At 49.2% G+C, this 12,868-nt stretch overlaps 1 protein-coding gene across 3 annotated transcripts in view; it reads right to left on the bottom strand.

Moving 5' to 3' along the window:
• Positions 1–12,868, bottom strand: part of chd7 (chromodomain helicase DNA binding protein 7) — an 85,953-nt gene that overhangs the window by 35,018 nt on the left and 38,067 nt on the right. For all 3 annotated transcript variants that reach the window (XM_064938958.1, XM_064938957.1, XM_064938962.1), the window contains 8 exons: positions 10,455–10,599; positions 9,439–9,567; positions 9,199–9,264; positions 3,898–3,953; positions 3,494–3,608; positions 3,176–3,259; positions 2,821–2,958; positions 2,541–2,662 (listed from right to left, as the gene is read on the bottom strand). In XM_064938958.1, coding sequence (XP_064795030.1) covers positions 2,541–2,662; positions 2,821–2,958; positions 3,176–3,259; positions 3,494–3,608; positions 3,898–3,953; positions 9,199–9,264; positions 9,439–9,567; positions 10,455–10,599 — 855 coding nt within the window. The remainder of the gene's footprint in view (positions 1–2,540; positions 2,663–2,820; positions 2,959–3,175; positions 3,260–3,493; positions 3,609–3,897; positions 3,954–9,198; positions 9,265–9,438; positions 9,568–10,454; positions 10,600–12,868) is intronic.

Below are 12,868 nucleotides of genomic sequence, written 5' to 3'. Positions count from 1 at the left end.
AGCGAGTCCCCAGTGACTATTGGCGCTAGCGAGTCCCCAGTGACTATTGGCGCTAGCGAGTCCCCAGTGACTATTGGCGCTAGCGAGTCCCCAGTGACTATTGGCGCTAGCGAGTCCCCAGTGACTATTGGCGCTAGCGAGTCCCCAGTGACTATTGGCGCTAGCGAGTCCCCAGTGACTATTGGCGCTAGCGAGTCCCCAGTGACTATTGGCGCTAGCGAGTCCCCAGTGACTATTGGCGCTAGCGAGTCCCCAGTGACTATTGGCGCTAGCGAGTCCCCAGTGACTATTGGCGCTAGCGAGTCCCCAGTGACTATTGGCGCTAGCGAGTCCCCAGTGACTATTGGCGCTAGCGAGTCCCCAGTGACTATTGGCGCTAGCGAGTCCCCAGTGACTATTGGCGCTAGCCCCAGTGAGTCCCCCCAGTGACTATTGGCGCTAGCGAGTCCCCAGTGACTATTGGCGCTAGCGAGTCCCCAGTGACTATTGGCGCTAGCGAGTCCCCAGTGACTATTGGCGGTAGCGAGTCCCCAGTGAATATTAGCGGTAGCGAGTCCCCAGTGAATATTAGCGGTAGCGAGTCCTCAGTGGCTATTAGCAGTAGTGAGTTATCCAAATGTGCGGTTAGGAGGAAAGAAAGGTGAGAAAACAATGCAATGAATGAGATGTAACCGGGATAGCGTCTCAAATGACACGCTATTCTATATAGTGCCCTGCCTTTGGCCAAGTAGTCCACTATATGGGCAGTAGTGTGTCCTTCACTCTGTTCACTCCATTAGTGAGTGAGTAATATAATGAACAGTTAAGCTAACCTGGTTATGGCAGATCAATGACATTCAAATTAAGTAGTGAGTGTGTGTGGAAGCTTTTCTATAGTGTTATACTGATATATTGGGGTAGGCAGGCTACACTGGTGACGGGTTTGTGTGTGTGTGTGTGTGTGTGTGTGTGTGTGTGTGTGTGTGTGTGTGTGTGTGTGTGTGTGTGTGTGTGTGTGTGTGTGTGTGTGTGGTGAAGGGGTGTCAGTGTGTGCATGCAGTAGTGTGTCATGTGCAGCAGCGGTAGATCACACATTAATGATTAGTGTGAGAAAAGCACAGCTTGGGTACACACATGTCCCTATAACACATGGGTTGGAGGACACCCTATGGGGAATGGATGTGTTGATTGTATTCACGCATGTTCGGTGACATGTTTAAGTATTTTCCATGTGAATGTGTTGGATAAACATAGCATCTACACTACATGACCAAAAGTATGTGGACACCTGTTCATTGAAAATCTCATTCCAATATGGAGTTGGTTCCCCTTTGCTGCAATAACAGCCTTCACTCTTCTGGGAAGTCTTTCCACTAGATGTTGGAACATTGCTGTGGGGACTTGCTTCCATTCAGCCACAAGAGCATTAGTGAGGTCGGGCCCTGATGTTGAGCGATAAGGCCCTTGCACGCAGTCAGCATTTTAATTCATCCCAAAGGCATTTGATGGGGGTTGAGGTCAGGGGTCTGTGCAGGCCAGTCAAGTTCTTCCACACCGATCTTGACAATCTATTTCTGTACGGACCTTGCTTTGTGCACAGGGGCATTGTCATGCTGAAACAGGAAAGGACCTTCCCCAAACTGTTGCCACAAAGTTGGAAGCATAGATTTGTCTAGAAAGTCATTAAATGCTGTAGTGTAGAACTGCAACTAAGGGGCCTAGGCTGAACCATGAAAAACAGCCCCAGACCATTATACCTCCTCCACCAAACTTTCCAGCTGGCACTATGCATTGCGGCAGGTAGTGTTCACCTGGCATCCACCAAACCCAGATTCATCCGTCAAATTGCCAGATGGGGAAGCGTGATTCATCACTCCAGAGAATGCGTGTCTGGTGCTCCAGAAACCAATGGTAGCAAGCTTTACACCACTCCAACTGACGTTTGGCATTGCGCATGGTGATCTTTGGCTTGTGTGAGGCTGCTGAGCCATGGAAACTCTGTAGCGAGTTTAGCAACCAAGGACAGACAATTTTTACGTTCTACGCGCTTCAGGACTCGGCAGTTCCATTCTGTGAGCTTATGTGGCCTACCACTTCACGGCTGAGCAGATGTTGCTCCTAGATGTTTCCACTTCACAATAACAGCACTTACAGTTGACTGGGGCAGCTCTAGCAGGGCAGAAATTTGACGAACTGCATTGTTGTAAAAGTGGCATCCTATGACGATGCCACATTGAAAGTCACTGAGCTCTTCAGTAAGGTAATTCTATTGCCAATGTTTGTCTATGGAGATTGCATGGCTGTGTCCTCGATTTTATACACCTGTGAGCAACGGGTGTGGGTGAAATAGCAAAATCCACTAATTTAAGGGATGTCCACATACTCAATTACATACAAAGTATTTGTTATTGAGTACCTGTGGGGTTTTTTAAATCACATTTTAGACTCTATATCATGTATATTATACTACTGTTAAATAATAAACGTTGTATAATAGGCAGTCATACAGATACATCATACAGCTTAGCACACACAGAGAACGTTATAGTACTTCTCCTTACGTATTGTACCAGTTGAAGAGCAGCCAGTTTACTCCCTCCAGCTGGTATTCCCTGAGTGCGTTGTCGTTTTTATAATCCCTGGAACTCTCGGATTTCTGCCAGCCGTCAGTGGGAGGTCGCTCCTGTTTCAAATAAAAGCCTGCCGTTAGTGGTTTCCGTGCGACTGCAGGAGCGTGGCCTTGCTGGCTCCGAGTTAAAGGGCCGGGGCCATAAAAAAATGTAAGAAAAAGGTAGCAAGAGAGTCTGTAGAGTGGAAGTGTGTGTGGAGGTTAATACTCACCACGCGCTTTGTCTCGGGCTGGCGGGCCGAGACGGCCTCGTACTCCTCAATCTTGGCCAGGTCGATGTCTGCCTTCAGCTCCCACGTGCTGTCCTCATAGGGCAGGGAGCACCACTTCACCAGGTACAGGTTGACAGTCTGGGGAAAGAGGAGAGTTAGAGAGAGGGTTAGTGTGTCTTTCTGTAACTCCAACATGAAAGGAAAGGGCAACCAACGTTTGGTCTGAACTTAAAAGGAATGTTCAGCCAATGAACTTCAAAACAAGGATAAGTCAAGGACATAACCAAACCTATCCAACTTTGGAGGCCATTTAAAGGCCATAGAGACAGGTAGAAAAGAAAGAGAAGGAACAAACCTCGCCGTTCTCATCTGTGCTCTCCGACTCGTCCAGGACCCGGTCCACCTCAACATAGTCCGGGTTGAAAGGCTCGTCATCCATCTGCAGGAGGGAGGGAATGAGAGAAGGTTAGCGTCTGACCATTATGATGGCAGATGAAGATGGCAGGAAGAGTGAAGAGCAGAGAAAGTCTAACATTCACCCAACCAAATAACCGTATGTTATTGAATCCTCTGAAGTTGAAAGTAGGAGGAAAGAAACCGATTGTACAACGCGTGTTAAAACGGACACAAAATGGCAGCCAAACTGTGGGGAAGATAAAGGTGCGGGACTGACCTCTGTTACGAAGGTGGCGAGGGCCTGCTTGGCCCTGAACCGCTTGACCTTCTGGTGGATCCTTTTGTCCTTCTCCAGCTCCTCCAGATCTGCCCAGCGACAGTGCAGGTAGGAGCTACACAGAGAGGGAGAAATACACAGTTACACACACGCCATAAACCATGACACAAACACCATAACAGACATGCCATATACCAGACACACACACTACCAAAAATGAGCTAATCTAGAGAATTAGAGCATTATATTATAATCTTAATCCAAACAGTAGTCCTGTGGGTTACAGAGCGTTTTATTACGATGCCATTTATCCTCCATTTCCTCCCCCAAAAGCTTGAGGTAATCAAATGACACGGTGAACTAAGGCCCCTGTATCGTAGTGTGTCGGTACTTTGGTCACTCACAAACTCTTGAACTTCACATAGAATTCTTCCACTTCCATTTCCTCTCCCAATTCCACCTGTGAAAAAACAAACAAGATGTAAATATCTGTGTAAACTGTTGTGGATTACAGTTGGGAGATAGGAGTGTGAGTTTTGGGTTAAGATGCAATGTTTGTCCTTGAGCGTGATTACATTTACATTACATTTAAGTCATTTAGCAGACGCTCTTATCCAGAGCGACTTACAAATTGGTGAATTCACCTTCTGACATCCAGTGGAACAGCCACTTTACAATAGTGCATCTAAGTCATTAAGGGGGGGGTGAGAAGGATTACTTATCCTATCCTAGGTATTCCTTGAAGAGGTGGGGTTTCAGGTGTCTCCGGAAGGTGGTGATTGACTCCGCTGTCCTGGCGTCGTGAGGGAGTTTGTTCCACCATTGGGGGGCCAGAGCAGCGAACAGTTTTGACTGGGCTGAGCGGGAACTGTACTTCCTCAATGGTAGGGAGGCGAGCAGGCCAGAGGAGGATGAACGCAGTGCCCTTGCTTGGGTGTAGGGCCTGATCAGAGCCTGGAGGTACTGCGGTGCCGTTCCCCTCACAGCTCCGTAGGCAAGCACCATGGTCTTGTAGCGGATGCGAGCTTCAACTGGAAGCCAGTGGAGAGAGCGGAGGAGCGGGGTGACGTGAGAGAACTTGGGAAGGTTGAACACCAGACGGGCTGCGGCGTTCTGGATGAGTTGTAGGGGTTTAATGGCACAGGCAGGGAGCCCAGCCAACAGCGAGTTGCAGTAATCCAGACGGGAGATGACAAGTGCCTGGATTAGGACCTGCGCCGCTTCCTGGGTGAGGCAGGGTCGTACTCTGCGGATGTTGTAGAGCATGAACCTACAGGAACGGGCCACCGCCATGATGTTGGTTGAGAACGACAGGGTGTTGTCCAGGATCACGCCAAGGTTCTTAGCGCTCTGGGAGGAGGACACAATGGAGTTGTCAACCGTGATGGCGAGATCCTGGAACGGGCAGTCCTTCCCCGGGAGGAAGAGCAGCTCCGTCTTGCCGAGGTTCAGCTTGAGGTGGTGATCCGTCATCCACACTGATATGTCTGCCAGACATGCAGAGATGCGATTCGCCACCTGGTCATCAGAAGGGGGAAAGGAGAAGATTAATTGTGTGTCGTCTGCATAGCAATGATAGGAGAGACCATGTGAGGTTATGACAGAGCCAAGTGACTTGGTGTATAGCGAGAATAGGAGAGGGCCTAGAACAGAGCCCTGGGGGACACCAGTGGTGAGAGCGCGTGGCGAGGAGACAGATTCTCGCCACGCCACCTGGTAGGAGCGACCTGTCAGGTAGGACGCAATCCAAGCGTGGGCCGCGCCGGAGATGCCCAACTCGGAGAGGGTGGAGAGGAGGATCTGATGGTTCACAGTATCGAAGGCAGCCGATAGGTCTAGAAGGATGAGAGCAGAGGAGAGAGAGTTAGCTTTAGCAGTGCGGAGCGCCTCCGTGATGCAGAGAAGAGCAGTCTCAGTTGAATGACTAGTCTTGAAACCTGACTGATTTGGATCAAGAAGGTCGTTCTGAGAGAGATAGAGGGAGAGCTGGCCAAGGACGGCACGTTCAAGAGTTTTGGAGAGAAAAGAAAGAAGGGATACTGGTCTGTAGTTGTTGACATCGGAGGGATCGAGTGTAGGTTTCTTCAGAAGGGGTGCAACTCTCGCTCTCTTGAAGACGGAAGGGACGTAGCCAGCGGTCAGGGATGAGTTGATGAGCGAGGTGAGGTAAGGGAGAAGGTCCCCGGAAATGGTCTGGAGGAGAGAGGAGGGGATAGGGTCGAGCGGGCAGGTTGTTGGGCGGCCGGCCGTCACAAGAAGCGAGATTTCATCTGGAGAGAGAGGGGAGAAAGAGGTCAGAGCACAGGGTAGGGCAGTGTGAGCAGAACCAGCGGTGTCGTTTGACTTAGCAAACGAGGATCGGATGTCGTCGACCTTCTTTTCAAAATGGTTGACGAAGTCATCTGCAGAGAGGGAGGAGGGGGGGGAGGGGGAGGAGGATTCAGAAGGGAGGAGAAGGTGGCAAAGAGCTTCCTAGGGTTAGAGGCAGATGCTTGGAATTTAGAGTGGTAGAAAGTGGCTTTAGCAGCAGAGACAGAGGAGGAAAATGTAGAGAGGAGGGAGTGAAAGGATGCCAGGTCCGCAGGGAGGCGGGTTTTCCTCCATTTCCGCTCGGCTGCCCGGAGCTCTGTTCTGTGAGCTCGCAATGAGTCATCGAGCCACGGAGCGGGAGGGGAGGACCGAGCCGGCCTGGAGGATAGGGGACATAGAGAGTCAAAGGATGCAGAAAGGGAAGAGAGGAGGGTTGAGGAGGCAGAGTCAGGAGAAAGGTTGGAGAAGGTATGAGCAGAGGGAAGAGATGAAAGGATGGAAGAGGAAAGAGTAGCGGGGGAGAGAGAGCGAAGGTTGGGACGGCGCGATACCATCCGAGTAGGGGCAGTGTGGGAAGTGTTGGATGAGAGCGAGAGGGAAAAGGATACAAGGTAGTGGTCGGAGACTTGGAGGGGAGTTGCGGTGAGGTTAGTGGAAGAACAGCATCTAGTAAAGATGAGGTCGAGCGTATTGCCTGCCTTGTGAGTAGGGGGGGAAGGTGAGAGGGTGAGGTCAAAAGAGGAGAGGAGTGGAAAGAAGGAGGCAGAGAGGAATGAGTCAAAGGTAGACGTGGGGAGGTTAAAGTCGCCCAGGACTGTGAGAGGTGAGCCGTCCTCAGGAAAGGAGCTTATCAAGGCATCAAGCTCATTGATGAACTCTCCGAGGGAACCTGGAGGGCGATAAATGATAAGAATGTTAAGCTTGAAAGGGCTGGTAACTGTGACAGCATGGAATTCAAAGGAGGCGATAGATAGATGGGTAAGGGGAGAGAGAGAAATGACCACTTGGGAGAGATGAGGATCCCGGTGCCACCACCCCGCTGACCAGAAGCTCTCGGGGTGTGCGAGAACACGTGGGTGGACGAAGAGAGAGCAGTAGGAGTAGCAGTGTTATCTGTGGTGATCCATGTTTCCGTCAGTGCCAGGAAGTCGAGGGACTGGAGGGAGGCATAGGCTGAGATGAACTCTGCCTTGTTGGCCGCAGATCGGCAGTTCCAGAGGCTACCGGAGACCAGGAACTCCACGTGGGTCGTGCGCGCTGGGACCACCAGATTAGGGTGGCCGCGGCCACGCGGTGTGGAGCGTTTGTATGGTCTGTGCAGAGAGGAGAGAACAGGGATAGATAGACACATAGTTAACAGGGTACAGAAGAGGCTACGCTAATGCAAAGGAGATTGGAATGACAAGTGGACTACACGTCTCGAATGTTCAGAAAGTTAAGCTTACGTAGCAAGAATCTTATTGACTAAAATGATTGAAATGAAACAGTACTGCTGGAGTAGGCTAGCTGGTAGTGGCTGCGATGTTGACACTACACTAATCAAGTCGTTCCGTCGAGTGTAATAGTTTCTACAGTGCTGCTATTCGGGGGCTAGCTGGCTAGCTAGCAAGGTTGATTGCGTTCCGTTACTTAAAAGAACGACAATAGCTGGCTGGCTAACCTAGAAAATCGTTCTAGGCTACACAATTGTCTTAGATACAAAGACGGCTATGTATCTAGCTAGCTACGATCAAACAAAACAAACCGTTGTACTGTAATAGTTACTACGGTGCTGCTATTCAAACAGTAGAAGAACGACAATAGCTGGCCAGCTAACCTAGAAAGCTAACCTAGAAAATCGCTCTAGACTACACAATTGTCTTAGATACAAAGACGGCTATGTAGCTGGCTAGCTACGATCAAACAAATCAAACCGTTGTACTGTAATGAAGTTAAATGAAAATGTGATACTACCTGTGGAACGACGGAATGTTGACCGGGTAGTTGGAGTTCAATTCGGTAGAGGTTGGCTAGCTGTTGGCTAGCTAGCTAGCAGCATTTCCTACGTTAAGGACGACAAATAGCTGGCTAGCTAACCTCGGTAAATTAAGATAATCACTCTAAGTCTACACACTCTAAACTGCACAATTATCTTGGATACGAAGACAACTATGTAGCTAGCTGACACTACGCTAATCGAGTCGTTCAGTTGAGTGTAATAGTTACTACAGTGCTAGTGGACAGTGGATGTTATCTAGCTGCTTAGCTAGCTGCTGGGCAGATACGTTAGGACTGACGAAATACGATAATTATGCAATTGTCGTTGATACAAGGACGGCTATGTAGCTGGCTAAGAAGAAATTGCTAAGATTAGACAAATCAAACCGTTGTACTATAACGAAATGTAATGAAAAGTTATGATTCGCAGATAAAAACTAAATAAAAAAAAAACTAAATCCAGGCCCCCGTTTTCTCTAACATATTAGTAAAGTCTAACAATTGTATCTCGGTACAGAGTTCTCTGTACTGTAGTGGAGAAGAGAACTGACAATAGCCCACCACCCCCATTAAAGACCAACCATCTCTACTATGTGGTGCTGAAGATGACTCATGAATCACTTCTATGCACACACAGCCACACTACACGCACACGGTTCCATTCACAGAGAGCTGACCCGAGGCCTGGCTTCCTGCCAAAACCACAGCGCTACGACAGACGCCAAACTAGCATTTCCTCAGGCAGAGTGTGTGCGTGCTTGCAAGGTGGGGGGGTAACCCATTCGCAGCTGCCTTACTTCGAGTCCCAGCCGCCAGCCAGCCTGCACGAGTGTTCGTATTGTTTTTGGCAGAGGTGAACTAAGCTTTGTTTTGGAGCAGCTTTTGAAATGGAATGAAGAAACACACACCCCGAAGACAGACAGACACACACAACTCCCTCACACACACACCCTGTCTGGAGTGTAATGTACCACATAAAACCAGCCGGTCTTGGGGGAACACAAAGCGCTAGACAGCCTTATACTTCAATTCCCTACACTGCCACTACTGCAGGAGTACAGCTAGCCCCTTCACTGCCAACAAGGGATAGTCACAATGGAAGTATCTAGACTTTAATGCAAAAGAGACTCAAGGCTCATGTCAACTCCAGGGTTGCGAACGTCTGGTCTAATCAAATTACTATTCCAACCCACAAGTCCAGAGACCCAAGTCCACACAACTCTAACAGGCTTCATTCCACACCCCCGCTAGACTGGTCTATGAAGCGGCTGTCTAGGAGGGAGGATGAGCGCGAGTATAATCTGTTTAGAGCTGGTCGAGCAGCGGTTGTTAGGATGACGCCAGGGCAGGGGTGCCGGTGCCCATTTTCTCCCCAGAGACGCAGCTGTGAGTGTTGTGTGCGCGCGCACAAGCCTCACCTCTTTCTTCCCCATGCGCATGGCCATGATCTTCTCCACCACAGGCCCCTCCGTCTCCACCACCTCCTACAGTCACACAGATGGAACAACATTAGCAGGCCTAAGTAATGGAGGGCAGGGAGCACAAATCTATCCGCAGACGAAACAGAGAGATGATCTGACACACTTTGGCTCTCAGTCTGACAAGCTCCTTCTGACACACACCAGAGCACCTCGCTCTGCCTCTCCGTTGGTGCTGACCTGCTGTTCAGAGTTGTTGGAGGGGGACTTGGGAGCCGAGGAGTCTCCATCGTGGTCCTCATCCGAGATCCTGAATTCCAGTTCCTCGGTGTAGCGCTTTCTCTTCACCTGACGACTGGAGCGACGCTTCTATAGAGACGGGAGAGGACAGAGAGAAGGACGAGGGAGAGAGGAAGGGGATAAGTGAACAATTGTACTTTACAGTACCGCGCTAGCCCGTCAATCCCAAAAACAGAATAACCATAACAGAAACGAGATTGACAAAATAAAACCAGGGTGGAAATTGAGGTGAATGAGTGTTTTTTAAACATTTGCATTCTATTGCGGATATGATCAATCAAGTAAAAAAATATATTAAAAAAAAGCTTCCACAATCCGCAAGCCCAGTCGAACCGAGGTACCCAGCCACACTCTAGCGCAGGGCAGACCCTCTCTTCTGCGCTCCTAACGGGCTAAATCATGCCGGCTGCAATCATGGTATTACATCTGTCAGGCCGTGCCTACTGTTTAAGAGTGCTGGAAATTGGACAATGCCTCAGTGTCAGACGGCTGGGTCACCTGGATGTTTGGGTTGGTGAAGTCCTTTGCAGCTAACAGCTCCCATTTGCCTGGCTCAGAGCAGGGTAGTGTGTTTGTATGTTTGAGTGAGCATCTCGCATTAAAATATTTCTTATTGTATTCACTCCTGAAAAACACCGGGACCAGATGAAGTTAATAATTTAACACCAGGGCCTGTGGCTGAACGCCCGGTAGATCAGGGCCCAGCTAGGAAATAGGGTCCCACTTGGGATGCATACATAAGACTTCATCTGGCCCCTTTAGTTCAGCCATCATCCATACGGCTGTATTATTAAATCCATATTAAGACCAGAACGAAGTCAATAAATTAGCATGAGGGTTATTTGGTAGCTTCAAACCTGGTTGACATTGTTGGAAAGTGTGCGTTTGTCTGTCTGTACTGTACCACTGATGTTACTCTGTATGAACAACTGACGTTACTGTGTGTGTGTGTGTACCTGGACACCATCGTCATCCTCCTCATCAGAGGGAGGTGGGGGTGACTTCTCCACATCGGAGTTGACCGACACTGACGGTTCTCTCTTCCTCTTGGTCTCCTTCACACTGCTGCCACTGCCCTCTGCTGCCTCCACCTTCTTAGTGCTGGAGGAAGAAGGGATGAAGAGGGATGAGGAGAAGGATGAAAGAGAGCGACAGGAGAGGAAGGGGGGATAATGATGAGTGATGATAAATGAAGAGATGAATGTGAGAGGAGATGGATAATAAAGAGAAAGATGAGTGAGTCTGAACCCCATCTCCTATCACCACCACTGTGTATTGCACATAAAAAGACATTGCCGCCAGCTTTCGGTCATCTGGGTCTCTGATAGTCTAAAGTCAACAATGGCAAAAGTATAATTACCTTCACCACACGAGGGACAACCTCTTATCATAATTTGCTCCCAATATCAAGGCTGTTACCATAGCATAAGAACCTTAGGAGACCATTTTCATGACCGTTGGAACAATCAACAAATCACCCTGTACACAACGAGAACTCAGCAGATGAACCGGTGGTTTCAAAGTTGATGTTCGATACACAAGAAGATGGATGTCATCTGGGATTTCTAGTAAGTACCCATCTTGGAGAGGCCATGTTTTGAATTAACAGTTTGAGGTCCTTTCCTCGAGGCTGGAGGACAGAGGGTTAAAACATGAAAGAGAAGAGGGGGAGAGAAGGGAGGGAGGGAGTGATGGGGTGTTGTCTCCTCTCTTTCCACTGTGTGTACTACACACACACACACACACACACAGCTCCGCGGCTGCCACAGATTACACAAAGCCCAGGGGGTGGGCAGTCAACCCCCCTCTTGCCTTTCTCTCTCCCTCCCCTCTAGGGCCCCCCTCTCCTTTCATTTGCACGCCAAGAGCAATCACATCGCCCTGGTAACCGGCGGTCACATGACCCGCACCTGTTCCTTTGGCTGGACGCCACCGGCTGGAGCCATCTGCTCTACTCAGTCAGTCTCCCTCTCTCTTCTCCTTTTCTTCTTTCCCTCGATCACGCCTCTCCTCTAAAGATTCTCCTTGCTTTCTCTTCCCCTCCCCGGCCTCTCCATCTCCTACCTTGGCCTCCCCGGCCTCTCCTCCTCCGTGTCCTCCCCTCCTCCGTGTCCTCCCCTCCCTTGCTTCTCCTCTTGTTTAGAAGGGTCATTGTTTAGAAGGGTAATTATACTGAGACTCCAATTTTTCTATTTAAAATGTATGCCAAACAAAACCATTTGATTTCAAAGTTGAACAAACCATCCAACTCTGCCGAAATACAACTAAAGAATTTATACAGAAAATGTAGCAAGAACACATTTACTTGACCGGCGCAGATGCAAAATTTGTTAACAGAATGCCGTCATTCTGTTACCTAATTTTGCATCTGCACTGTTCAAGTAAATGTGCTCCTGTGTAATTTGTTAAAGAAGTCCTTGTGCATAGAGTTGTATGTTTCGTTAAACTACATTTTAAAAGTAAAAAATCTGAGTGTCATACGTCTATAACTGTTGAATTACCCATAAGCTTGCCCATCTCTTTACCCCTCGTCCACAGATTTACTCTATTTTCCCCCGTCCATTCTCCACTCATTCTTCTGGGCCAGCTCCTCCAATGTCCATCATTTACCCTCAGACACCATCTTCCTTTCTCATTCTACCGGGCCATCTTAGTGACCAGTTTCATCATCCCTTCTTTCAATCTCTTTTCCCCTTCCCTCTCCTCTTCTCCCTTTGAGGCAGGAGAAGAGATTGAAAGGCCGACCAGTCTTTCTACCCCTCTATCAAGTCTCCATTCCTTCCCTCACCACTCATCGTCTCATTCACTCAATTTTCACGACCATCTCCCCATCTTCTTCACAACCCCATCAGTCTCCTACTCCATCTCATCCTTCAGTCACAAGGTATTGTGGGCAGGGTTCAAGGAAGGGCTCTGGGGAAGTAGTGAGGCAGAAACACAGAGGGCTAACACCGCTAACCAACGCTGATATAGATACAGCACAAGGGCAACAAAACATGACGTTTCATAAGATGGCGTGTGTAGTACCAAAATACCAGTCGGCCATGATGGTGTTGTAACTGCATTAACAAGCAGGATTTGTTCCAACTGCACCACTGAAATGAATCTGGTCTCTGGGGTGTACTGAATGGCATTTAGGCATGTGGTCCTCCAGCAGTGGTGTGTGTGTGACTTTGCTCAGTGTGTGTGCGTGTGATGGTCCATGCTGACAGCGAGGAGACGGGAGGAGGAGAGGGAATAGAGTGAGGAGAAGGTCGGAGGAGGGAGGGAGGGAGAGTTATAGGACACCTGCCGTCCGCTGGTGAGATGAGTCATACACAGCTGGACCCCCTGACACTTTCTCCCCGGGCCCACACACACACAGCTTTAG

The sequence above is a fragment of the Oncorhynchus masou genome, chromosome 3 (genome assembly GCF_036934945.1).
Source record: "Oncorhynchus masou masou isolate Uvic2021 chromosome 3, UVic_Omas_1.1, whole genome shotgun sequence".
Taxonomy (NCBI): Eukaryota; Metazoa; Chordata; class Actinopteri; order Salmoniformes; family Salmonidae; genus Oncorhynchus; species Oncorhynchus masou.
This window is presented reverse-complemented; position numbering and strand designations above follow the sequence as displayed.